The sequence below is a fragment of the Pseudorasbora parva genome, chromosome 17 (assembly GCF_024679245.1).
Source record: "Pseudorasbora parva isolate DD20220531a chromosome 17, ASM2467924v1, whole genome shotgun sequence".
Taxonomy (NCBI): Eukaryota; Metazoa; Chordata; class Actinopteri; order Cypriniformes; family Gobionidae; genus Pseudorasbora; species Pseudorasbora parva.
In genome coordinates this window covers 2,132,541-2,158,534 of record NC_090188.1, presented here as the reverse complement: position 1 = coordinate 2,158,534, position 25,994 = coordinate 2,132,541, and the positions used below count along the sequence as shown (strand labels likewise).

The 25,994-nt window shown below is 36.4% G+C and overlaps 2 protein-coding genes across 2 annotated transcripts in view; one reads left to right on the top strand and one right to left on the bottom strand.

Moving 5' to 3' along the window:
- Positions 1–25,994, top strand: part of LOC137045489 (uncharacterized) — a 153,960-nt gene that overhangs the window by 91,136 nt on the left and 36,830 nt on the right. The window lies entirely within an intron of this gene.
- The window catches only part of LOC137045496 (kinase non-catalytic C-lobe domain-containing protein 1), a 74,422-nt gene that overhangs the window by 43,142 nt on the left and 5,286 nt on the right, over positions 1–25,994 (bottom strand). Inside the window, exons 2-10 of the mRNA XM_067422163.1 lie at positions 24,750–24,948; positions 12,845–12,903; positions 10,069–10,188; positions 7,869–7,986; positions 5,974–6,536; positions 2,461–2,575; positions 1,072–1,143; positions 549–610; positions 307–465 (exon numbers count right to left, since the gene is read on the bottom strand). Coding sequence (XP_067278264.1) covers positions 307–465; positions 549–610; positions 1,072–1,143; positions 2,461–2,575; positions 5,974–6,536; positions 7,869–7,986; positions 10,069–10,188; positions 12,845–12,903; positions 24,750–24,948 — 1,467 coding nt within the window. The remainder of the gene's footprint in view (positions 1–306; positions 466–548; positions 611–1,071; positions 1,144–2,460; positions 2,576–5,973; positions 6,537–7,868; positions 7,987–10,068; positions 10,189–12,844; positions 12,904–24,749; positions 24,949–25,994) is intronic.

The window sequence follows — 25,994 nt, the reverse complement described above, 5'->3', positions numbered from 1 at the left end:
TCTGCAGGCCAAGAGCTGGAGTTATACACCTGTGACCATGAAGAGACTGAACACCTGAACTCAGGGATCTGGAGGAGCGGCCCAATACTTTTGGCAATATAGGTGACATATGCTAACATTGGCAAAGATTATTAAACATTGAAAATGTTTTATTTCCATAAGACAAAATCTCTCTCTCTAGTGCAATAGACTTTTCTATTAATTATTCTTTATAATAAATGTAATTCTCTTATATAATCTTATCCTAAGTTTGTTAGTGAAATATGACTATATAATGAATGACAATGACTGATCGTTCTCAAGTACCTTTTTGGCCGTTTCAATGGAAGGTCTTTCGATTGGAGTTCTCTTGGCCATCTCCAGCAGGAGTCTCTTGAGTTTCCTCGGCATGGCCAGCTTTTGATTGGGAGACAAATTAAACTTGGCTGAAGCCCAAAGGACGGCTGCCACCCCGTACACACATGCCTAGAGAACAGTAATAACACACATCCGTTTAAATACACAGCACTGTGTGTAACTACTAGAAAGTGGTTGCAATGTTGACAAACCTTTTCCGTCACAATTCCATGTTCTTGAAATTCAGGAGCCAGGAAAAATACATCACAGGTGACTGAGAAGGACAGCCGGAACAGAGATATCAATTATCAATAACTGCATTTATTTAAGAACGTGTGTGTGTGTGTGTGTGTGTGTGTGTGTGTGTGTGTGTGTGTGTGTGTGTGTGTGTGTGTGTGTGTGTGTGTGTGTGTGTGTGTGTGTGTGTGTGTGTGTGTGTGTGTGTGTGTGTGTGTGTGTGTGTGTGAGAGAGAGTGTGTGTGTGTGTGTGTGTGTGTGCTTGTTTTTGTGACATATGAGGACTCAAATGTGTATAATGCCATGGGTATGACACAGGTATTACAGGAGAGGGTGAAATATGAGGACATTACCCATGGCCCCACTTTTCAAAAGGCTTATAAATCACACAGGAGGAGTTTTTATGAGAAAGTAAAAATGCAGAATGTTTCCTGTGATGGGTAGGTTTAGGGGCAGTGTGTGTGTGTGTGTGTTAGGATGAGATGTTGGAGCTCTCACCTGAGCTTTTGGGTCTCAGAAACAGCATCTCTCCTTCACAGCCCACAAACACAGAGTCCAGACACAGATAGTCTGATGGAACAGGTATTTTTCTCAAACACACGCCACAGATCACACAAATCAGGAGCAAAGCATTGCTCACTAAATGTTGCCTTTAGGTCTTATTCGATGGGATGGTTGGTGAACATGTCTCGCGATGTGAAAGGCTGGCAAATAATAATTATTGCTTCAACATTAAAGATTTTAGGTTAACATTTATATGAATGTCAAGTCACACTATAAGTCCACCTGAGATTTGATTTGAATATTTTAATAATTTAACAACAAACAAAGCTGCATGTCATTGGACCATTAATAAATATATATTTGTTATAATTTGTATTATTTATTATTGAATGATGTCAGTTAATGGTCATATAACATACAGGTAAACAAATACAATATTTTGCATAATTTTTCAATTATTTATTATATTTTTGTTATTATTCTTTGATGTCCATTAATGATCACATTAAATACAGGTACATTTTTGCATTTATTATTTTATTAGTTTGCATAACATATATATATATATATATTGCATAATTTTTTTAATTATTAATTATATTTTTGTTCACATATTTATATATATTTGTAATTATTTTATTTTATTATGTATTATTCTCTGATATCAGGTAATGTTCACATGACATCCAAGTAAAAAAAAAAAAATATATATATATATATATATATATATATATATATATATATTCTTTTTATTTATTTATTTATTTATTTATTTATTTTTTAATTCTATTTGTTTTTTGTTTTAGTTTTTTTGCTATCCTTTTTTATTTTATTTTTATTTATTATTCTCTGATTTCTGATCACATGACATTCAAATTAAAAAATAATAGTTACTTTAACATTCAAGATTTTAGGTAAAAATGTATATGAATGTCAAGTATATTTTATTAATATATGAGTTAATCACAATTCTGACTTTATATCTTGCAAATCCAAGTTTATGGCTGATTTTCTCAGACGTGTGAGATATAAACTTGCAATGATTTTTTTTTTTTTAACAAACTTACAGTAAAGTGAATATTTTTGTATGCTGTAACTGGTCACCACTACTCTATATTTTTGATTATTAACTTATAACTTTTTTGATGTTCATTTTATTCCTTCAATGTGACAGATGCATTTTTAAAACTACAAATATTCCATCAGGTCTCTGAAGTAAAAACTGCATGCATAATAATCATAAAAGTATTAGAACACGTTTATTAAAACAGTTTGAAATGAAACACAGCCACGGCATATGTGCATTAGCAAAGCACTGCATAATGTGGCATTAATATAAAGGTTATTATGGCCATAACAGTTAAACCGAAGGGATGTTCTGACCTGGCAGGTCGATGTAGGTCTGCAGCGTGGAGAGACACGTGTGGCATAAAGCCCAGAGCTCGTGCACTGAGAAGGGCTGAGTGGAGAACGACAGCAGATCCCGCAGGGACATCCACTGGGAAACACACACACATATTCATCATTCATTTTACAACACACTTCTGTTCATTACACTTTCAGAGCGCTAAAACTTCCCCACAGTGAGTGTTTGTGTCACAAGTTTTATGAAATGTTTTTAAAATTTGCAAATGAAATATGCAAATTCCGACTTTTTTAATTTCCAACTTTTTTCTAGCAATTCTGACTTTTTCATCGCAATTCTGACTGTTTTTTAAATTCCGACTTTTTTCTCGCAATTCTGTTTGTTTTTTAAATTCCGACTTTTTTCTCGCAATTCTGTTTGTTTTTTAAATTTCGACTTTTTTCTCGCAATTCTGTTTGTTTTTTAAATTCCGGCTTTATTCTCGCAATTTACGACTTTTTCATCGCAATTCTGACTGTTTTTTAAATTTCGACTTTTTTCTCGCAATTCTGATTGTTTTTAAATTTCGACTTTTTTCTCGCAATTCCGACTTTTTTCTCGCAATTCTGACTGTTTTTTAAATTCCGGCTTTATTCTCGCAATTTACGACTTTTTTCTCGCAATTCTGACTGTTTTTTAAATTCCGGCTTTATTCTCGCAATTTACGACTTTTTTCTCGCAATTCTGACTGTTTTTTAAATTCCGACTTTTTTCTCGCAATTCTGACTGTTTTTTAAATTCCGACTTTTTTCTCGCAATTTCCAACTTTTTTCTCGCAATTCTGACTGTTTTTAAAATTCCGACTTTTTTTCTCACAATTCCGACTTTTTTATTGCAATTCTAACTTTTTTGTAAATTCCGACTTTTTCCTCGCAATTCCAATATTTTTATCGCAATTCTGATTGTTTTTTATATTTCGCAATTCTGATTGTTTTTTTAATTTCGACTTTTTCTCGCATTTCTGATTGTTTTTTAAATTCCGACTTTTTTCTCGCAATTCGGACTTTTTTTTATTCCGACTTTTCTCACAATTCCGATTTTTTTCACAATTCTGACTTTTTCATCGCAATTCTGACTGTTTTTTAAATTCCGACTTTTTTCTCGCAATTCTGTTTGTTTTTTAAATTCCGACTTTTTTCTCGCAATTCTGTTTGTTTTTTAAATTTCGACTTTTTTCTCGCAATTCTGTTTGTTTTTTAAATTCCGGCTTTATTCTCGCAATTTACGACTTTTTCATCGCAATTCTGACTGTTTTTTAAATTTCGACTTTTTTCTCGCAATTCTGATTGTTTTTAAATTTCGACTTTTTTCTCGCAATTCCGACTTTTTTCTCGCAATTCTGACTGTTTTTTAAATTCCGGCTTTATTCTCGCAATTTACGACTTTTTTCTCGCAATTCTGACTGTTTTTTAAATTCCGGCTTTATTCTCGCAATTTACGACTTTTTTCTCGCAATTCTGACTGTTTTTTAAATTCCGACTTTTTTCTCGCAATTCTGACTGTTTTTTAAATTCCGACTTTTTTCTCGCAATTTCCAACTTTTTTCTCGCAATTCTGACTGTTTTTAAAATTCCGACTTTTTTTCTCACAATTCCGACTTTTTTATTGCAATTCTAACTTTTTTGTAAATTCCGACTTTTTCCTCGCAATTCCAATATTTTTATCGCAATTCTGATTGTTTTTTATATTTCGCAATTCTGATTGTTTTTTTAATTTCGACTTTTTCTCGCATTTCTGATTGTTTTTTAAATTCCGACTTTTTTCTCGCAATTCGGACTTTTTTTTATTCCGACTTTTCTCACAATTCCGATTTTTTTCACAATTCTGACTTTTTTCTCGCAATTCTGACTTTTTTTAATTCCGACTTTTTTCTCGCATTTCTGATTGTTTTTTAATTCCGACTTTTTTCTCGCATTTCTGATTGTTTTTTAAATTCCGACTTTTTTCTCACAATTCTGATTTTGTTCTCGCAATTCTGACTTGTTTTAATTCCGATTTTTCTCACAATTCCGACTTTTTTTTCACAATTCTGACTTTTTTCTCGCAATTCTGACTTTTCTCACAATTCTGACTTTTTTCTCACAATTCTGACTTTTTTCTCGCAATTCTGACTTTTTTAAATTCTGACTTTTTTCTCATAATTCTGATTGTTTTTTAATTCCGACTTTTTCTTGCATTTCTGATTGTTTTTTAAATTCTGACTTTTTTCTCATAATTCTGACTGTTTTCTCACAATTCTGACTTTTTTCTCGCAATTCTGACTTTTCTCACAATTCTGACTTTTTTCTCACAATTCTGACTTTTTTAAATTCTGACTTTTTTCTTGCAATTCTGATTGTTTTTTAATTCCGACTTTTTCTTGCATTTCTGATTGTTTTTTAAATTCCGACTTTTTTCTCACAATTCAGACTTTTTTAAATTCCGACTTTTTTCTCGCAATTCTTTTTTCTCACAATTATGACTCTTTTTTCTTGCAATCCTGACTGTTTTTTAAATTCCGACTTTTTTCCTCGCAATTCTGACTGTTTGTTAAATTCAGACTTTTTTCTCGCAATTCTGACTGTTTTTTAAATCTGACTTTTTTCTTGCAATTCCGACTTTTGTCTCGCAATTTCTCTTTGAAATGTTGTTTAAATATGCAAATGAGGCATTATCTAATTAAATATGCACTAATTTGCCACGCATACACTTCAAGAACAGAGATTTTGGATTTCTCTCTTTATCACTCTGGAAATCAGAAAATACTGTCAGAACAAATCCAATTCACCATGTTTTTATGATTAAAATGTTCCATGAATCAGGTGAAAGATATATGAATAAACCTTCAGCATATAGATATGAACAAAACTATAAAGTTTGGTGTGTGAAACTTGACTCAAACTCACCGCCTTTAAAAAGATGCACTGGAATTCAAAGATAAAGTGCATTACAATAAACACTTCAATGTGTGTTTTTGGAAGTTTTCTTTCCACTATAGTCTGAAAGAAGTAGTTATGAGCGCAAAATAGACTAAAATCTCAATATTGACCAGAGCATGACAATTACTCAACTCCGACTTTATTTTGAGTAATTTGGGCTTTTTCCACACAATTCAGACTTCGATTTGATAAAATCCAATTTTTTTCTTGCAATTCTGACTTTATTTCTCGCAATTACGACTTTTTTCTCAAAATTGCAACTTGTTTTTCACAATTTTGACAAATTTGTGCAATTCCAAAAAAATTCTTAGAGTTCCTTAATTTTTAGCAATTCTGACTTTTTTTAAATTCCAGCTTTTTTCTTGCAAGTCTGAAATTTGTTTTCACAATTTCTGACTTTTTTTCTCAAAATTCCAAATTTTTCTTTATTTTTTCTCTGACTTTATTTTTTGAAATTCCGACTCTTTCCTCACAAGTCTGACATTTTTGCCCGCAATTCCATCTTTTCTCTCGTAACTCAATGCATCTTTTTTTTTATTTCTTGCAAAATAGACGAAATATCAACAAACAAACCTGATTCTTATACTCCTCGTCCCGGCACAACACAGTTCTGTCGGCGTGTTTTGAGCAGCACAGATCTCCGTCCTCCAGGGTTTGAGGGTCTACAGCTCCGCTCTCATCCGTCTCCTGAGCATCCACAGACGGGACACATAACTCCTGTCCCCCCGGGTCGGACCTCCTCGTGTCCGGTCTGGCTTTGGCCCGGTGCAAGCTCCCGCTCCAGGCCTCGTCCTCCGTGATTTCGGAGAGGTCGGCCACCAGCATGCTGATGGGTGTGTGTGAGGGAGGGCTGAAGGCTGGAGGATTGTTGGAGTCTGGGACGGAGCAGGAGCGGTTTAGGGCTCTCCTCTCCTGACTCCTCCTGTGCACCGGAGAACTGTTCTGAGACCTGCTGTCCGGCGAAGGCTCGTCCTCCCGAAGCCCAGACCAAGTGGATCCGTTGCAGACCAGACCTCGTCGCTTCAGCAGCAGATCCTCTCCGTCCCACGAATCGGTCGAGCAGTTTCTGATCACGCTGCGATCCGTCGAGTTTGATCTTAATGCTTTGAAATCCAGAAAATGGAAATTGGGTCCATCTGTGAACAAACAGAAAGATCTGACCACCAGAGCCACGATTCACAAATCCTAAAATATTTACTAGGAGTCAAGTCAACTTTATTTATATCACGCTTTTACAATGCCGATAGTTTCAAAGCAGCTTCACAGTGTTAAACAGGACAATATTGCACTCTCAGAAAAAAGGTACAGTGCTGTCACTGGGGCGGTACCCTGAGGTACAAAAGTGAAAAGGTTTGTACAATAAATCTGTGTGTGTGTGTGTGTGTGTGTGTGTGTGTGTGTGTGTGTGTGTGTGTGTGTGTGTGTGTGTGTGTGTGTGTGTGTGTGTGTGTGTGTGTATATAAAATGTATTACCATTTTTTATTATTGTCTGTCTATTATTGTCAGTTAATGGTCACATGACATGCAGCTAAACAAATAATTGTATGTGTTTTTAATGATTTATTATTTAATAAATATTATTTATTTATTATATTTGTGTTATTTATTTATTATTCTTACATATCAGTTAATGAAGTAAAGAAATAAAAAACAAAACAATTTAGTATATTTTTATTTTTTAAGTGTTTTATTTTAATTGTTTACAATTTTATTTTCACTTAATTTACATCTTAAATTTTCAATTAATAATAATAATAATAATAATAATAATAATAATAATAAAAATAACAATATTAATAAAATACTAAAATAAATAATAATAAAAAAAAAACATATATATATATTCAGTTAACGGTCATATAACATGCAGCTTAACAAATAACATATTTGTATTTGTTTTTAATTATTTATTATTTTAACGATTTATTTATTATATTTTTGTTATTTATTTATTATTCTCTGATAATGAAGTAAAGAAATTATAAGTGTTTTATTTAAATTGTTTAAAATGTGTATTTAATTTATATTTTAAATTAATAATGATTATAAAAAATATGAATAAAATAATAATATATATATATATATATATATATATATATATATATATATATATATATATATATATATATATATATATATATATATATATATATATATATATATATATTCAGTTAATGGTCACATGACATGCAGCTAAACAAATAACATATTAGTATTTGTTTTTAGTGTTTATTTTAGTTTAATTTGAAATATACATAAAAACTGATAATATGATGCAATGTTAGATTTTTTTATGTTTTTTTTTTTAGGTTTATGTTGTTTATTTATTCTTTGTTTGCTTCTTTTTGGACATATTGAAATTGTATTACACTTTGCTTTTTGGGGGTTTGTTTGGTATCGTGTATGTTCTTTCAATCATTAATATAAACATATATAAATAATATCCATCTAAACCCGAGGAATCAAACCTGGGAAATTGGCGACGGACTCAATGGACAGAACTCTTCGGCCAATAGCGGAGAGTTTCCGACAGACGGCTGTGGGCGAGACGTCTCCAAGAACAGCCTCAGCCTGAGAGAAAACATCCTGTCAAAATAAGATATAAGAAAATATAACAACAGTCACATGACCCTCGAACACTACACCATACATTTCAAGTGTTTAATCTTAAAGGAACACTCCAGCGTTTTTAGAAATAGGGCTTATTCAACTTCTTTCCTACATTTAGATATGTGGGCAAATGCATTTTTGTCTCAGTGCATTGTTTTAGTTTGGCAGGGTCGCCGCTAGCTTAGCTTAGCATAATGAATGGAATCCTATGTTGCCAGCTAGCATGTCCCGAGTAAAAGTGATCCAAAAAAAATTACATCTTGTGTCCTGCGTAACGAGTACAAATAGCGATGCAGATTAAGACAGATTAAGATTTAGGCAGATATTGACTTGGGACTATATTATGGGGAAGCAGAGATATCACGGCTCTCATCCTCACGTCCTCCGGCTGTTGAGCGATCGCAATGTGTTGCGTGATATCTCTGCTTCGCCTGTGCTGTGAATACACAGGACACAAGAAGTAATTAGTTTTGGATCACTTTTACTCGGGATATGCTAGCTGGAGACATAGGATTCCATTCATTATGCTAAGCTAAGCTAGCGGCGACCCTGCCAAACTAAAACAATGCACTGAGACAAAAATGCATTTGCCCACATATCTAAATGTAGGAAAGAACCTGAATAAGCCCTATTTCTAAAAACGGCGGAGTGTTCCTTTAAAAGTCGTGGAAGTTCAGAAATCGTACGTGCATATCACGTGTCCTTGAGTAAATGTGCTGTTAAAATACTGAAGTATTACCTCAAAATCTGACATATTGAATATTGTATTATTCCTGGATGGACAGAGTTCAATGACACATTTATAGTTATAGATCGACATGTAATCAGAGTGTGAGTGTGTTTTCTGAAACATGCGGTGGTCAGTAAACATCTGTCTGAATCTTTACAATTTAAAAAATATATTTTTTAATTGTTATGCATCTGTCAAAAAAAGAAGAAAAAAATATGTATATGACATATAAAAATTTAAAAAAATAAAAAAATATTAAAATTGTATTATGAACCTGCAAAAAATATGATTAAAAATTGTTAAGAAAATGCAACAAAAGCGTCTGTAATGTATAAAAATTAAATATAAAATTTAAATGACAAAATTATTAAAATTATGATGTGAAATTGCAAAAATATTATTACAATTTATATCAATTCATGGTTCATATGGGCTTTATTTCAGTGCACTAGCTTTAAATAACCTCAAGGCGGCGCTCGAGGACCGTCGGTCCAGTGCACAGATGAGAGGAACATCAAAACATTAAAATTATAATAAACATTAAAATAAAATAAAAGCAAAAGTAGATTCACTAATGGTCTCAGACTTGTAGAATATATTTACAAAATTATATAAATTATGATTTTAACATGCACAAATGCTGTAATATGCAGTCTGTTCAGCTGATATCCATCTCATCGTTATGCTGTTAATATACAAATAATATGTTTGTAATTTTAAAAAGCAGAAGCATTTTCATTATTGGCCTAAATTATTATTTTTTTTTTTAATTTTAGAAGTTAAAAAAATCATTTATATATATTTATTATATTATGAGCATGCAAAAAACAACTGATATGTTATGAACTGTTATGATGTTAATTAAAAATAATGTAAAAAAAAAAAAACGTTTCACTAGTGGCCTCATATATATATATATATACTGGCCTCCAAAAAGATTTAAACGGTTCATCAATCAGTGAATCGATCAATGATTCGGATCTCGTCAAACTGCCAAACTGCTGAAATCACGTGACATTGGCGACCCGAAGCATTGATTGATTCACTGATTCATGAACCATTTGAATCTTTTAGGAGGAACACAGAGAAGCCAATGCTGAATAAAGTCGTAGTTTTTGTTATTTTTGGACCCAAATGTATTTTGGATGCTTCAAGAGACTCTAATTAACCCACTGATGTCTCATATGGACTACTTTGATGATGTTTTTATTAATGGAGTCATTCATTCATTCATTCATTCATTCATTCATTTATTCATTAATTCATTCATATTCAAATGCAGTTTTTTATGTTCAGGCAGTTGATCGGTCAGCATGCAGCTGAAGGACCTGTAGTGGAGGTCGATCCTCAGGTCTCTCTCTCTGCATCTGCTTCAGCAAACTCCTGCTCTCCTCACTCAGCTCCACAGCCGCCGCCCAGAGGGTGGAGCCTAACGAGAACATGTGACCCTGAGGAGCAGAGAGCAGCCAATCAAACCATCTGAAGAAATCACGCATGAGAACACGTGACCCTGAAGAGCAGAGAGCAGCCAATCAAACCTTGGGAAGAGATCATGCATCTTCAACAGGGATCGCCCTGAGCTTTAGAAGATCAAGACCAACATTTACATCATATTTTCCGTTTGCAAACCTGTGTTTGGTCCACTGAGGAAATGTGTAATATGGAGTTATGATGTTTCATCTCACGCATTATGAATATTAGTTACTAGTTTATTTATTAGTTTATTAAATAAAACAAATGCTATTTTTCATGTGAAGTCCCTGAACAGAATGCAGCAGTCACCATAAAAAATTAAATCTAAAATTGAAATTATTGAAATTATATTAGGTACCTGAAAATATATATATAATATAAAAAATATATATATTTTTGAATGTCAAAAAGAGAGACTGGACTCAGACATGAAGATTCCAGAGGTCTGGACACGGGTGCCATAGAGTGCCCCGTCCCTGAGAAAGAAGGTCCTTCCTCAGGGGAATGGGCCAAGGAGGGGCTGTTGCGAGGAGTGTCAGTTCTGGGAACCAGGTCCGGTTGGGCCAGTACGGCGCAACTAACAAGACCTGCTCCTCGTCCTCCCTGACCTCGCACAGAGTCTGTGCAAGAAGGCTCACTGGGGGAAACGCATACTTGCGTAGGTCCCGGGGCCAGCTGTGCGCCAGTGCATCTGTGCCGAGGGTACCCCCGGTCAGGGAATAGTCCCACTGGCAATGGGTCGAATCCGGAGAGGCAGCAGGTCTACCTGTGCGGCTCCGAATAGGTCCCATATCAGCTGGACCGCCTGGGGGTGGAGTCGTCACTCTCCCGGAGGTGTCGGCTGTCGAGAGAGCTCGTCGGCTGTCTGGTTCAGCGCACCTGGGACATGAATGGCCCAAATCGACCTCAGCTGCTTCTGACTCCACAGGAGGAGGTGGCGGGCGAGCTGGAGCAAATGATGGGAGCGTAGACCACCCTGATGGTTGACGCACGCAACGGCCGTGGTGCTGTCCGTACGGACCAGTACATGCTTGCCACGTAGCGGCCCCTTGAGGCGGCGGAGTGCCAAGTGTACTGCCAGTAACTCGAGGCAAATGATATGCCAATGCAATTGCGGCCCCATCCACAGATCTGCAACTGCATGCCCGTTGTACGTGGCCCCCCAGCCCGTGGCGGAGGCATCCGTGAACAGCACAGCATGCCTGGACACTTGTTCCAGCCCGGAGAAATGAAGTACTGGACCACTGGCTGAAGGTTTGGCGGCAGTAAGGAGTCACTGGGACCCGGTACTGACCGCTCTGCTACGCCCACCTCGGGACTCGGCCATTGAGCCAGCGTTGAAGCGGTCTCATATGAACCAATCCGAGCGGCGTGACCGCGGCTACAGATGCCATATGCCCCAGGAGCCTCTGACAGAATTTCAGTGGGACCGCTGCCCTGCCCTTGAACAAATTCAAGCAGTTCAACACTGACTGGACTCGCTCTTCTGTGAGACGCGCAGTCCGGTTGACTGAATCTAGCTCCATACCGAGGTAAGAGATCCTCTGTTTGGGACAGAATTTGCTCTTCTCTCGGTTGACCCGAAGGCCAAACAGGCTGAGGTGACTGAGCACCATGTCCCTGTGTTCGCACAACTGCTCCCGAGACTGGGCGAGTATTAGCCAATCGTAGAGGTAGTTGAGGATGCAAACGCCGCGTTCTCTGAGCAGAACAATGGCTGCCTCTGCGACCTTCGTAAAAACGCGGGGCGACAGGAACAGCCCGAAGGGCAGGACCTTGTACTGGTATGCCTTCTCCTCGAACGTAAAGCGTAGGAACGGTCTGTGTCGAGGAAGAATAGAGACATGGAAGTACGCGTCCTTCAGGTCGATCGCTGCAAACCAATCCTGGGGACGGATGCATTCGAAAATGCGTTTCTGTGTTAGCATCCTGAACGGGAGCTTGTGCAGGGCCCGATTCAGGACACGCAGGTCCAAGATTGGTCGTAACCCGCCCCCTATCTTGGGCACAATGAAGTAGGGGCTGAGGAACCTCCATCTCCCAGAACCTCCAAGGTTTCCCAGCAGAACATTGGCCAAAGCATCACACTGCCTCCGCCGGCTCGCCCTTCTTCCCATAGTGCATCCTGGGGTCATGTGTTCCTCAGGTAAGCCACGCACACACACACCCGGCCATCCACCTGATGTAAAAGAAAACACCCATGACCCTGCAATTTGAGCTCCAGTAGCTCGTCTGTTGGATCGGACCACACGGGTCAGCCTTCGCTCCCCACGTGCATCAATGAGCCTTGGCCGCTCTGAATGGCCGCCCATGACCCTGTGGCCGGTTCTCCATTGGTCCTTCCTTGGAGCACTTTTGATAGATACTGACCACTGCAGACCGGGAACAGCCCACAAGAGCTCTAATGCAGGAAACCCATGTTTTTCCACCTACCTCATCTGACTGAAAAAAAAAAAACATGTTATATAACATTTTCTTGGATAACGATGATTAGATGTGGACACTAATTGTATCCAGTACGTTATGCATTGCTCAGATTGTTCTCTATTGTATTGAGTTTGGGAGGTTTTAAATGAGCTCTGTTCTGTGGATGTAGCAAACATATTGATTCTCAGCTTAAGTTCACCTCACCTCAAACGTGCATCCAGTCTTATCCAACTCTGGAGGAACAAAACAGCCTTCAGGATCATCTGAGAAAAGACACATAATACGCAAGAGAAATCAAAATACATGTTTACACTTCAAATGCTTCTCTGTGCAAAAGCTACGTGTAAAAAAAAGGGCAAGACCAAGATTAAGGGTTTAATTCCTATAGGAAACATTGAAGTAGATGCAACATTGAATATTAATGCAACTATTTAATTCACCAGGTAAAAACAGTACATCCGATCACTAAAATATAATGCAAAAATGCTATTTATACATAGCCTGGTTTTACCAGACTCTCGTACATTTCATTTGTTCATAGAGTCTGGCCACTCTCCATTGACAAGGGTTTATTTCCGCGAAGGTGGGCACCCTGTTGAGGTTTAAAACTATTGGATCTGCCCGGAGCCGCTCTGGATCTGCCATAACCAATCGCTAACGTTTGGTCGTGACGTATGTCATGCGCCCTTCATCTGTTTCACTCATGGAAATCCGACAAAATAAAAGTGCACATGTGCATGCCACCTCAGTAATAAAACTATAGGATAAAACCTAAAACTCGTGCATTCGGATTGTGATTTATTCACGCCACGGTGGACAGGAGAGCTTTGTGATCAGGAACGCGGCGCACACGTGGTCCGTAACATCATTGTATGCTGTAAATAAAATGTCATATGCTTCGTATGATAATAAATGCTGCTATAAATAACGGACCAGTTCAAATGTTTAAGTGCTTTTATTTTAATTTGTTTGAGAGGTGATGAAATATATTGCTCTTCTAAATACTTGCCAGCATTTTAAGGAAATACAAGTCTATAAATGCATCCTAATAACAGCAAAGCAACCGTACGGTGTTCTGCAGGGGTCAAAAATGATTACAAACAGTGAATTTTGAAGTGATATATTGTTGAAAACTCAGAGATGTGGATTCGGACAGCTGTTACATCAACACGACCTTGTGTTTGTCAAAGCAGTCGGTAACTCGGCCGGGGATTTTTACGCGGGTGGTGAGAGACGGGCGGCAATAAAATAACTGACCAGTCCCTGTAACTTAAATGATGGCAATACCTTCTGACCCCACGAGAAACAGTTACCGTCCGAATAGCTTCAGCAACTCCTTCATCACTAACGAAGCGATCTGGAAAATCAAACTTTTCCCGAATTTACCCTGTTGGAGGATCACCAACAAACCCCAGCAAAGACTGTTATTGCTCCGGCTTTAGCTTCTGGATATTCGGCAGCGGTGCCACAATGCAATGAATGGTTTAGTTTGCATCTCTCTCCGCCGCCATTACTGAACTACATCTCAAACTAGCGCTCGACATCAACATCATCATTCTCAGACACTCCCTCTGTTCGCTGATTGGACCGGTAAAAATTTGTTCGGAGAAATCCTAAGACTACACAGCAGTCCCAGACGTAGTACTGAAGGAAAATGAAAATTGAGCGGAAGTACGTAGGAGGGCAGAGCCAGGCTAATTTATACATTCCTAATGTTGTTTTTGGGTCTCCTACAACAGGTTCTCACGCATCCAAGGTCAAAAGGGCTGTAATTCTCTCATAATCTCCCCTGCAGCATCGGCTCTCTTCTCTCAGAGTCTCAAACGCTTCATTAGAAGAGTCAGTCTCTCTAAGCCCCGCCTCTCTGAGAGCTGCTCTGCTCTGATTGGTCAGAAAATAGGCGCTCATTAGCATATCCGAATCTCAGCTCTTGACACACAGTGATATGAAGAGTAACGATGGGGTGAGTTTTACCATATCATTCTCAGCAGAAAACAGCCAAACTCTACCAGTCTCAGAGATCAAGGGCGGGGCAAAGAGACGCTATTCAGCCAATCAAGACCAGAGTGCGGCAATATGCAAATTAGTTACAAAGTGAGACTGGAATTACTGACGACTCTATTCAGGTCAGAATGGCTTCTTATTTTAGGAGACAAAAACTTTATTTATCTGCACTTTGTTCTTTGAAACATTGTAGACAGCTTCATTACACACTACATCAGGGGTCTCAAACTCCCGGCCCGCAGGATGATATTTTGTGGCCCCCTACTTGACATCAAAGTTTAGTGTTAGTGTGGCTCGCGCATTGCTCTGAAAACCATTTTTTGGTCAACCGGAGTTGTTGCGTGTGCCGCGCTTTATGCCTCACTTTGTGTGTGTGTGTGTTTGAGAGAGTTAGCTCGGCCCTCTCTCATGCAGTGTAATTGGTTGACACCGCGTGATTGACATGTTCAGACAGTCGAAATGAATGTGGTTTAACGGCGCTCAAATGGCCAATCAAATCAAAGTAGGCGGGATTTACATTCTCTTTTGGCTCGCGCACATGCTGCCGCAGTCTACACACACACACACACACACATACAGACGAGCGTGTCAATCTATCGCGTTGCGAAGAGAGACTATTCTTTCCGGTAAAATCACAAAACTAAATTGCACACACACAAAATGCAACGTTTCCATGCTCTTAATATACAATCATTGATGAACATTATAATGAAGAAAACTATATAAGCGGATTAAAACTCTGAACATTTGAGACGATTTACTAAAAGTCTACTATTAGACCACTGAGGAACTCAAATATAAGCAGCGGATGTACGTATTTATTCACTCATGCGAAAAACCTCGGGACTAATAATATATTTGACGACAATTAATGCAAATTTATTGGTCCCAAATTTATTATTTCCCAACTAGAATTAGATCTAGAATTTCATTCACTGATCTGTTTGACCTGGTTATGGCCTTGCTTTGAAATAGTCTATTATTTTAAATAAAAATAAAAACATTTATTTTTTCAGTATTACATAATGATTTAATTTCTATTGGCCATATTTATTAGTACACAATTACCATCACACACCTGTTGGGAAATAGATAGGTGCGAAGGACGAAGGATAATCAGATCCAAAAATATATTGGCAATATTAAAAAAAACACGAGTAAAGCAAGAGAAGCCGTGTTCATGGTCAGAAGAAACATTAATGTTGAAGAACTGTTAATAATAAAGATTGAGAAGATTGGATCAGATTTTTTTGTGGAAAATTTGATGCGGCCCAGCCTGACCCAGAGTCTACCTCCAGCGGCCCCCAGGTAATTTGAGTTTGAGACCCCTGCACTACATGAATGGGAAATATCCCCCAAAAAACATAATATGGGCACTTTAAAGTATCAGTGCACACTGAAGTTTAATATTTAATGTTAGGTGTATACTTAACTGTCACCGCTGGCGGGACGGCTGGCGCTCTTTTTTAACGCCTTTTTTCTTATCATATATTTTAGTAATTATCATAAATTAGGTATCATTTGAAAGCTTACGAACCCAAAATTCATCCTGTAAAACCGTTTTGAAATCCGACGTTGCGTTACTATGGAAACGGTACTCTAAATTCTTCTAGCGGGCTCCTCCCCCTAGTGGGCGGTGTCATGCTTCATATTACGAAATGTATTTGAACTACTTTTATAATCAAAATCTTTTCTAATCTTGAAAAACACATCCTATTGGAAAGGTCTGAGTCTCAAGGTTCCATATTTGGTGATTGTTTTATGATGGAAGTGATATTTGGACAGAAATTTACAGGAAAATGCATCAAAAAAACAATCAATAGAAATTGAACGACACCCGGTGGCTATTTTTTGTACAGCGCCTAAACAAAATCTCATGGGAACTTCCATTTTTGTGACATCAACTTCACATTTGGAACACAACTTGGTTAGACATATGGCTTTAATTTTAGAGCAAAATATTTTTTGTAAAATAAATATTTTATATAAAGTAAAAGGACCCACTTTATATTAGGTGGCCTTAACTACTATGTACTAACATTGTAATTAATCATTTGATACAATGCACTTATTGTGTTCATACATGTTTTTACATTGTACTTACATTTTAAAAAATGTCTGCATGTAATTACGTCTGTAATTAATTTCTGTAGTTACATTTGTAATTACACAGTTGGCACTTCCCTTACACCTAACCCTGCCCTTAAACTGACCCACATCACCACACCTGACCCTAACTCTACCTTTATCCCACCTCAATATCAGCAAAGGTGTTTTACAATACAATTTGAACACAGTTAGTATATTGTACTTATTTTTTGATGTAAGTACATAGTACTTAAGGCCACCTAATATAAAGTGAGGCCAAGTAAAAAAATATTTAGTACTGCATTTTTAATTTTCAGTAAACGTAAAGTTCCATAACTTTTCCATTCTTTCATATTCAAATGCTTTCACTTAAGCAATAATATGCTGATTGTCTTCTTTAAATCAAGACCAAACTCTATATTCTATATCTATAAGTCTATATTCCAAACCATTCTTGAATTAAGCCCTTTAACAGTTTTGGGTAAGTTACTCTAAAAAAGTAAATAATTACGAGTTACTAATTACATCTTACCGTACAAATTACTCTCTCCAAGAACTATTTAATTACTTATTACTAATTACTTCCTGAATCCTATTTAAACCTCGACTAGTTAAGTGATTCAAGGAATGACATAAAACGACTCCAAATAAATAACATAAAACTACATAAATTATTCTTATTAACTGACCAAAGTATTACAAATGTGAGAAGATACATACAAACATGCATGTTAAAGTTAGACTTTAAATTCTGATGTTAATTCCACTATTATATTATATATAATTATTCTACAGTCTACACAGTATTTAATTCAATTACATCAGGAGTAACTGTAATTAAATTACAGAAAAAATAAGAGTAATCCCTTACTTTACGTTTTCAAGGGTTTTCAAGTAATTCAATTACAGAAACTAATTACTTAGTAACTACACTGTAAAAATAGTATTTAGAAAAAAAGGTACCTGGGTGCCTTAATATTTTGAGTTTATTGAAATTAAAATTTGGAGTTAATACAATTAACATTTTTTTGAGATTCGACAACCTTTATTAAAATATTATTAAAAGATTTTGTAAGCACATTGGGTAATTGTGTGTGTTTTATTTGTGATGACGCAGCCGAATTGTGCTATTTTCATGATTTATCAAACTTTTTATGTGGTTCAGATATTTTGAGTTTCTATTTATTAAACAAATTTCCTTCATTGTATCAACTCAAACTTTTAATTTCAATAAACTGACATTTTTAAGGCAACCAGGTTACTTCCTTTTTTAAGTTAAACCAACAAAAACCAGCATTTTTTTTACAGTGTAATTATACCCAAGACTGCCCTTTAAAGCTGCTGTCCGTAACATTCAAGATTTACAAAAATTATATAATGAGAATGTACAGCATGAATCCATTTTCCAAACTGTGTTTTTGTCTTACCCTGAATCATTATGGTACACTAATAATAAGTATTTATATTGGGACTATTTCAGGCCAGACTGGGAGGTACCCATAGGCGTAATTTACGGCTGGGACATGACCACCACTTTTTTTTTAAACATCTTGCTTCACGGATGAACCTAACTAATACAAACCAAACATCTCTGGTTAACTAGAAGAGCATCATTTCATTCGTTTGTTAAATAAGAGGCGATCTGGCGCTCGTTGCCGCTGTTATCAGTGCTGCAGATTTCTCTCGCGGCTCCTGCAGTCTTCACACAGACGAGCGCTTTAATCGAACGCTTAACGCCGTTGCAGAGACTTTCTATTCGTTCCGGTCAGATCACGAAACAAAATGCACAAAAACTGTCCCTGCTCTTGATGTACAACCACTGATGATATTCAGTTTTGATGAGAGAAAAAATAGCCTACGAGGGCAGATTAGAAACGAGAACTTCTGACGAGTTTAACAGACTAAACCAGGGATTATAAGCAAAGTGTGCAAATCTATATGCCTTTATTCACGTGAAATATCGTGGCACTAACACTATATTGTGTTTAGATGCAATAATTAAACGAGATCTATATCAATAAATGAACTTTTTAATTGATTTCCGGACAAATATTTCTGCAATTGTTATTGTACATATTTTACATCTGATATCACACTGTATCAGCAATGCTTAATACGCCATATAGTGCGTATCATTTGCACGTGAAAAACTGCGTACCATATGCACTCCAAAGCTCATTTTGACGTGTGAAGGGCGCTCATACGTCAAAATGAGCTTTGGCATGCATATAGTAAGCAGTTTTTCGCGTGCATATGATGCGCAATTTATGTCCCACCCACTATTTAAAACAAAGTTACGCCACTGTAGGTACCGCCGCGGAGGAGCTGCGTGATCTGCCATAGACATAAACAGAGAGAAGTAGCTCCGGCTGCAATGTTCTTCCGCAAGACGCATGCAGTTCTGTTTATTAACCACTAGAGTGCAAAGTTACGGACTGCAGCTTTAAGTTTAGTGCATTTTATGAATATTCTCAAAAAGGGGGGTGACAGTTAAGGGGTTAATGAGATTTTAGGAGTGCTGAGAATACTTAAAATTCACTTCACCAATAAAACAATCGCAAAAAGACAAATCATATGGGTCAAAATGCGCAAAAACCTCCAGTATGCAAGCAGTGGCTGTGATTATATTCCCTTCATCAGTAAGAGAGAGAGTGTGAATAAGTGTGTAAGTCACAGAGGAGCTTTCTGCTGCAGCGTCTCGCTGTCTAACTAGGGCACGGTGAGAAGAGACGCTCTCCTCCAGACTCTTCTGCAGAGTTTGGATGCGTTAAATAGGTCAGGCTTTCTCCTCCTGAATGTGTCCGATCCTCCAGAAGCTCCTCGGGCAGAGGAACTCAGCGGTATATTTAGAAAGTTTACAGTGTGGCCTTTGAGAATGACATTCAGGCTGATATCAGGACTAGAGGATAACGGTGGTTCTCATTTATATCTTCTCCTCCAGTATCATGAGACCGAATTGTATTACGGGATGACATATTTGTGCTGTTGTAACTCAAAACGCTCTTCTTACTCAGTATTTTTGTCTTGTTTCTAGTCCAAACATCTAAAAGTTCTTAAAACAAGAAACATTTACTAGACAAGCAAAAGTAATTGTCTTGTTTTGGGAAAAATAACTCAAAATGAAGAGAGATTTTTGCTTAAAATAAGATAAATAATCTGCCAATGGGGTGAGAAAAATAATCTTAATTCAAACAGAAAACAAGATCATTTTTCTCACCCCACTGGCAGATTATTTATCTTATTTTAAGCAAAAACTCTCTTCATTTTGAGTTATTTGTTCACAAAAAATAGACAATAATTTTTGCTTGTCTAGTAAATGTTTCTTAATGTAAGGATTTTTTGATATTTAGACTAGAAACAAGGCAAAAATACTTAGTAAAAAATGCATTTTTTGCAGTGCCTAAAGTACATTACTGATAACAAAAATAAGAAGAAACAAAACCATATAAAATATAATATAATATATGTGATGTGGCAAGCAGCGGGGCGAGGGACCGCGAGAGCGGGCCGGTGATTAACGTTCACGAGTGCCAGCTGCGTGGCACACCGGTCTCGTCTCGCGGCCATGTGACGGGAGCATATAAGGAGGAGCAAGGACAGCGGAAGACGAGAGAGGACCAGGCCTGGAATTTATGTTTAGTTTTGTTTATGTGTTTGTGGGCAGTCGTCCGTGAGGGGCTGCCCACGTTTTATTTTGTGTGTGTTTGCGGGCAGTCGTCCGTGAGGGGCTGTCCGCGGTTTTACTTTCATTTTGTTTATTTATTTTTAATAAATGTTTGTTGAGCGTTCGCCGGTTCCCGCCTCCTTCCTTCCCATGAACGAACTTCATTACAATATAATAATATCTGTTTTTCACAGTAAATGATATGGCATAATCTGACACACTAGCTTAGGACTTTGAGGATCTTTTGCACTCAACACAAAACGTCAGTGAATAAAGTCTTGAATTCAAAGTTTAATGAATGAATCTCAAAACATAAAACAAATAAATAAAAAGAAAAACTTAGGATCTTTACTTTTCTTACAAATTAACTGTGCAGTTCCGTGTACACTGCAAAAAATGCCTTCCTTACTTAGTATTTTGTCTTGTTTCTAGTCTAAATATCTAAATATTCTTACATTAAGAAACATTTACTAGACAAGTAAAAATGTGTGTCTTTTTTGTTTTGGGGGGGGGGGGGGGTAACTCAAAATTAAGAGAGATTTTCTTTAAAATAAGATAAATAATCTGCCAGTGGGGTGAGAAAATGAATCTTAAGAAAAATCTCTCTTAATTTTGAGTTATTTTTCCCAAAACAAGACAATTACTTTTGCTTGTCTAGTAAATACTTCTTGTTTTAAGAACTTTTAGATGTTTGGACTAGAAACAAGACAAAAATACTGAGTGAGAAAAGCATTTTTTGCAGTGTAGGTCCAAAGACCAGCGGCTTCTGTTTCGCGGGTTATATTTATTTCATACTGAATCGAGCAACCAATCAAATTACATTATACTAGATCACTGGTTAACTGTTTACATTCCAATTTCTACATTTCATTTGCAACACAGGTTTTCTCAGATTTTACAAAATGAACTCAAAACATTATTACTAACATAGAAATGGCTTCAACATGATAATTCATAGTTTGCACTTGCCAAAACCATAATTTTTGACAGTAATTTACAGTAAAATTACACGTAACTCTTTACACTAAGTTAATTATATGGTAATTCATAGTTTTTCCTTGCAAAAAACATTAGTTGGACAGAATTTTACAGTAAAACTACAGTAACTCTTTACACTAAGGTCCCATTAGTTAAGAAATTAATTAACAATAACTAGCAATGAGCAGTACATTTGTTCGCAGGGACTTCTGGGAACGTCCTTTTACTCTTTTTTACAGTGTATTATATTGTAAATCGTAGGTTTCGCTAGCAAAAAACATAAATTTGATCTTATTTTACAGTAAAGTTACAGTGAACTCTTTACACAAAGGTCCTACTAACATTAGTTAAGGCATTAATTAACATTAACTAGCAATGAGTTTGTTCGCAGGGGACTTCTGGGAATGTCCTTTTACTGTTTTTACAGTAAATTGTATGGTAATTTATAATTTTTCTTACTAAAACCATACATTGACAGTATTTTACAGTAAAATTACAATTACCTCTTTACACTAAGGTCACATTAGTTAACATTAGTATTAATTACTTAGCATTAACTAACAATGAATTTGTTTGTAGGGACTTCTGGGAATGTCCTTTTACTGTTTTTACAGTAAATTGTATGGTAATTTATAATTTTTCTTACTAAAACCATACATTGACAGTATTTTACAGTAAAATTACAATTACCTCTTTACACTAAGGTCACATTAGTTAACATTAGTATTAATTACTTAACATTAACTAACAATGAGTTTGTTTGGACTTCTGGGAATGTCACTTTACTGTTTTTCAAAGTCAATTATATTGCAAATTGTAGCTTTCACTTGCAAAAACCATACATTTGACAGTATTTCACATTAAAATGACAGTTAACTCTTTACAAAAAAAAAGTCCCATTAGTTAAGGCATTAATAATTAACATTAACTAGCAATGAGCAGTACATTTACACAGGGACTTCTGGGAATTTAATTTTACAGTTTGTTTTACAGTAAATTATATGGTAATTCATAATTTTTACCGGTCAAAACATTACAGCAAAAATACAGTTAACTCCTTACACTAAAGTCTTATTATTTAACAGTAGTTAAGGCATTAATTAACATTAACTGGCAATGAGCAGTACATTTGTTCACAGGCAGGTCTGGAAATGTCCTTTTACTGTTTTTCACAGAAAATTATTGGGTAACTTGTAGCTTTTACTTGCAAAAAAATAGTTTGACTATACATTTGTTACAGTATTAAGACATTTTGTTAAATTTAGTTAGTTAAAAAAATACAACGTTCATAAGTTAGCTCTGGTGTTTTAATAATATTGTATTAGCAAATTAAAATAATAATTGCTCTACACTGTAAAAAAAAGGCAAATTTTGAACTTTTGCAGTAGAATCGACTTGGATGTTTAAGTTATTTCAACTTAAATAATGTTAAACTGACTTTAAAAAATGAGTTACATCTTGTATAACTAATAAAAACAAGTTTAACATTTCTTATCTTATTTTGATGAGTTAAAACAATGTAAAAACATATGTTGTCATAACTTATTGAACATATAATTTTTTACAGTGTAGAATGTGTTATGTTATTAGTTCACGTTAACAAATGTAGTTTGATAATGTTAACAAATTGAACCTTATTTTAAAGTGCAAACAAATTTACAATTTTATTAAAGTAACAGTTTAAAGCATTTTTTACTGTTTTATCTCAACATGATCCTGACTCTCTGTGATCGCTCTTATCTCAGAGGTTTTAGACACTCTCAAAATGCACATTAATAATGCTTTATGGCACACTTTCCACACTCGTGGGAGGGTGTCGTATCTGTTAATTATTATGCAAATGAATGCCCCCATTATCCAACTGCACAATAGAAACACACCAACACATGAGATGCAGATGAATAAAATCACACTTTCCCAGCTTTATGAAGACACGTCTGTCAAAACCATCCATTTGTAGAGATGTGCATTAAAAGCAATATTTCAATAAAGCCAGGCAAGCGCTTGACTCATGCACTGCAAAAAATGCTTTTCTTACATAGTTTTGTCTTGTTTCTAGTCTTTCTATTAAGAAACATTTACTAGACAAGTAAAAATATTGTCTGGTTTTGGGGGAAAATAACTCAAAATGAAGAGAGTTTTTGCTTAAAATAAGATAAATAATCTGCCAATGGGGTGAGAAAAATAATCTTGTTTTCTGTTTGAATTAAAGGTCCCATTCTTTGCGATTCCATCTTTCAAACTTTAGTTAGTGTGTAATGTTGCTGTTAGAGCATAAATAATACCTGTAAAATTATAAAGCTCAAAGTTCAATGCCAAGCGAGATATTTTATTTAACAGAAGTTCCCTTTCAGCGCCTACAGCGAGCGGCCGGTTTGGACGACACCGCTGCACTTCCTGCTGTGATGACGTCACTAGAACCGTTTGTTGACGAACCCTCCGCCCACAAGAACACGCAACAAAGGGGGCGTTGTCCTTTTGCTCTCGCAGGTCGAGAATAGGAAGCGTTGTTTTTGTAGAGTGTGTTTGTGGCCATGCCATTGAAGCGCTGTTATTTTCATCCCGGAGTCAGATCACCTTTGTTTGGCCTTCCCACGGACGCTGTACGAGATCAACGGCTACAGTTTATGGTTAACTCGGTTCCGGAAAATTATAATCACAATTTAAAACTATGTGCAGCACATTTTGCTGAGGACTGCTTCCTCAATCTCAATCAGTTTAAAGCCGGATTCGCAGAAAGATTATTCTTAAAAGATGACGCAGTTCCCTCTTTGTCTGGAGAAGGCGTTGTTTATGAGCCACAACCGGTAAGTGTATTTGATTATTTAAGTCGGTCCGTTTAACAGTTTATGTAACTCATGACACAAAGTGCAACGCTGTTTAGCTTTGTTAACTAACGTATCTCCCCGTTATGGTAAGAGGCGGGACCTTTCCGGGCAACGTGCGCTAAGCTGCTGTCCAATCACAGCGCGGGAAGCGCTGGCCCAATCAGAACTCGTTACGTGTTTCTGAAGGAGGGACTTCAGAGAACAAGGAAATCATCAGGCCGTTTATAGGACAGAGGAAACAGCGCTGTACAGATAAGACAACTGTGTGAAAAATACTGTGTTTTTCTACACGCGAAACATGAACTCATGTTATATTGCACACTGTAAACACAATCAAAGCTTCGAAAACACGCGAAGAACGGGACCTTTAAGATTATTTTTCTCACCCCATTGGCAGATTATTTATCTTATTTAAAGCAAAAACTCTCTTCATTTTAAGTTATTTCCCCATAGTAAATGCTTCTTGTTTTTAGATGTTTGGACTAGAAACAAGACAACAATACTGAGTAAGAAAAGCATTTTTTGCAGTGTGAAGCCGATGACTCACCGTTGAGCTGCTCCATGAAACACACATTGCCGTGAGCGTTGAAGGCCAGTGTGTCGGGCGTTACGCAGAGTGTGTGAAAAAGCGGAGAAAGGGCGATGCTCTGTAGAGAACACACACACTCCACACACACCGCCCACAACTCCTGCTCCGAAAGCCCGCTGTCCCTCAAAGACAGAACATCAGCCAAAGAAACATTCTCCTGAGGATGGAGAGGAAATATTGAGTGCATGTATGATATAGAGACACAGTTCAAAACCTCCGAAAACTACTCTCTTACACTCTAAAAAATGTTGGGTTGTTTTAACCCAATGTGTGGTCAAATATGGACTAACCCAGCAATTGGGTTGTTTTAACCCAGCGATTGGGTTGTTTTAAACTTGCGGTTGGGTTAAATATTTATTTAATTATAGTTAGAAAGGTTCTATTATGACAAAAAAGGACCCCATTGGCACTTAAAAAGGGTTCTATATACACTCTAAAAAATTCTGGCTAAAAAACAACCCAATGTTGGGTCGAATATGGACTAACCCAGCAAGTGGGTTGTCTTAAGCAAATATTTAACCCAACCGCAGGATTAAAACAACCCAATCGCTGGGTTAAAACAACCCAATTGCTGGATTTGTCCATATTTGACCCAACATTGGGTTAAAACAACCCAGCATTTTTTAGTGTAGAACACTTCAAAAAATGCATTTCTTACTTAGTATTTTTGTCTTATTTCTAGTCTAAATCTAAAAGTTCTTACATTAAGAAACAGTTAAAAATTATTGTCTTGTTTTGGGAAAAAATAACTCAAAATTAAGAGTTTTTGCTTTAAATAAGATATCTGCTAACGGGGTAAGAAAAAATAATGATGTTTTAAGATTATTTAGTTTACCCCACTGGCAGATTATTTATCTTATTTAAAGCAAAAACTCTCTTCATTTTGAGTTAATTACTTTTGCTTGTCTAGTAAATACTTCTTGTTTTAAGAATTTGTAGATGTTTGGGCTAGAAACAAGAAAAAAATACTGAGTAAGAAAAGCACTTTTCTGCAGTGCACCTTTTAGGGGTTCCAACATATAGAAGAAAAGATTCAATCAGCGCCAAGAGTGTAGGGTCAAACACACATGCACACAAATACATACACACACTCACATACACTGCTAAAAATGTATAGTTTAATGTCTTCTTAAGAAGTCTCTTCTGCTCACCAAGGCTGCATTTATTTGATCAAAACTACAGTAAAAATTGTGCAATATTATT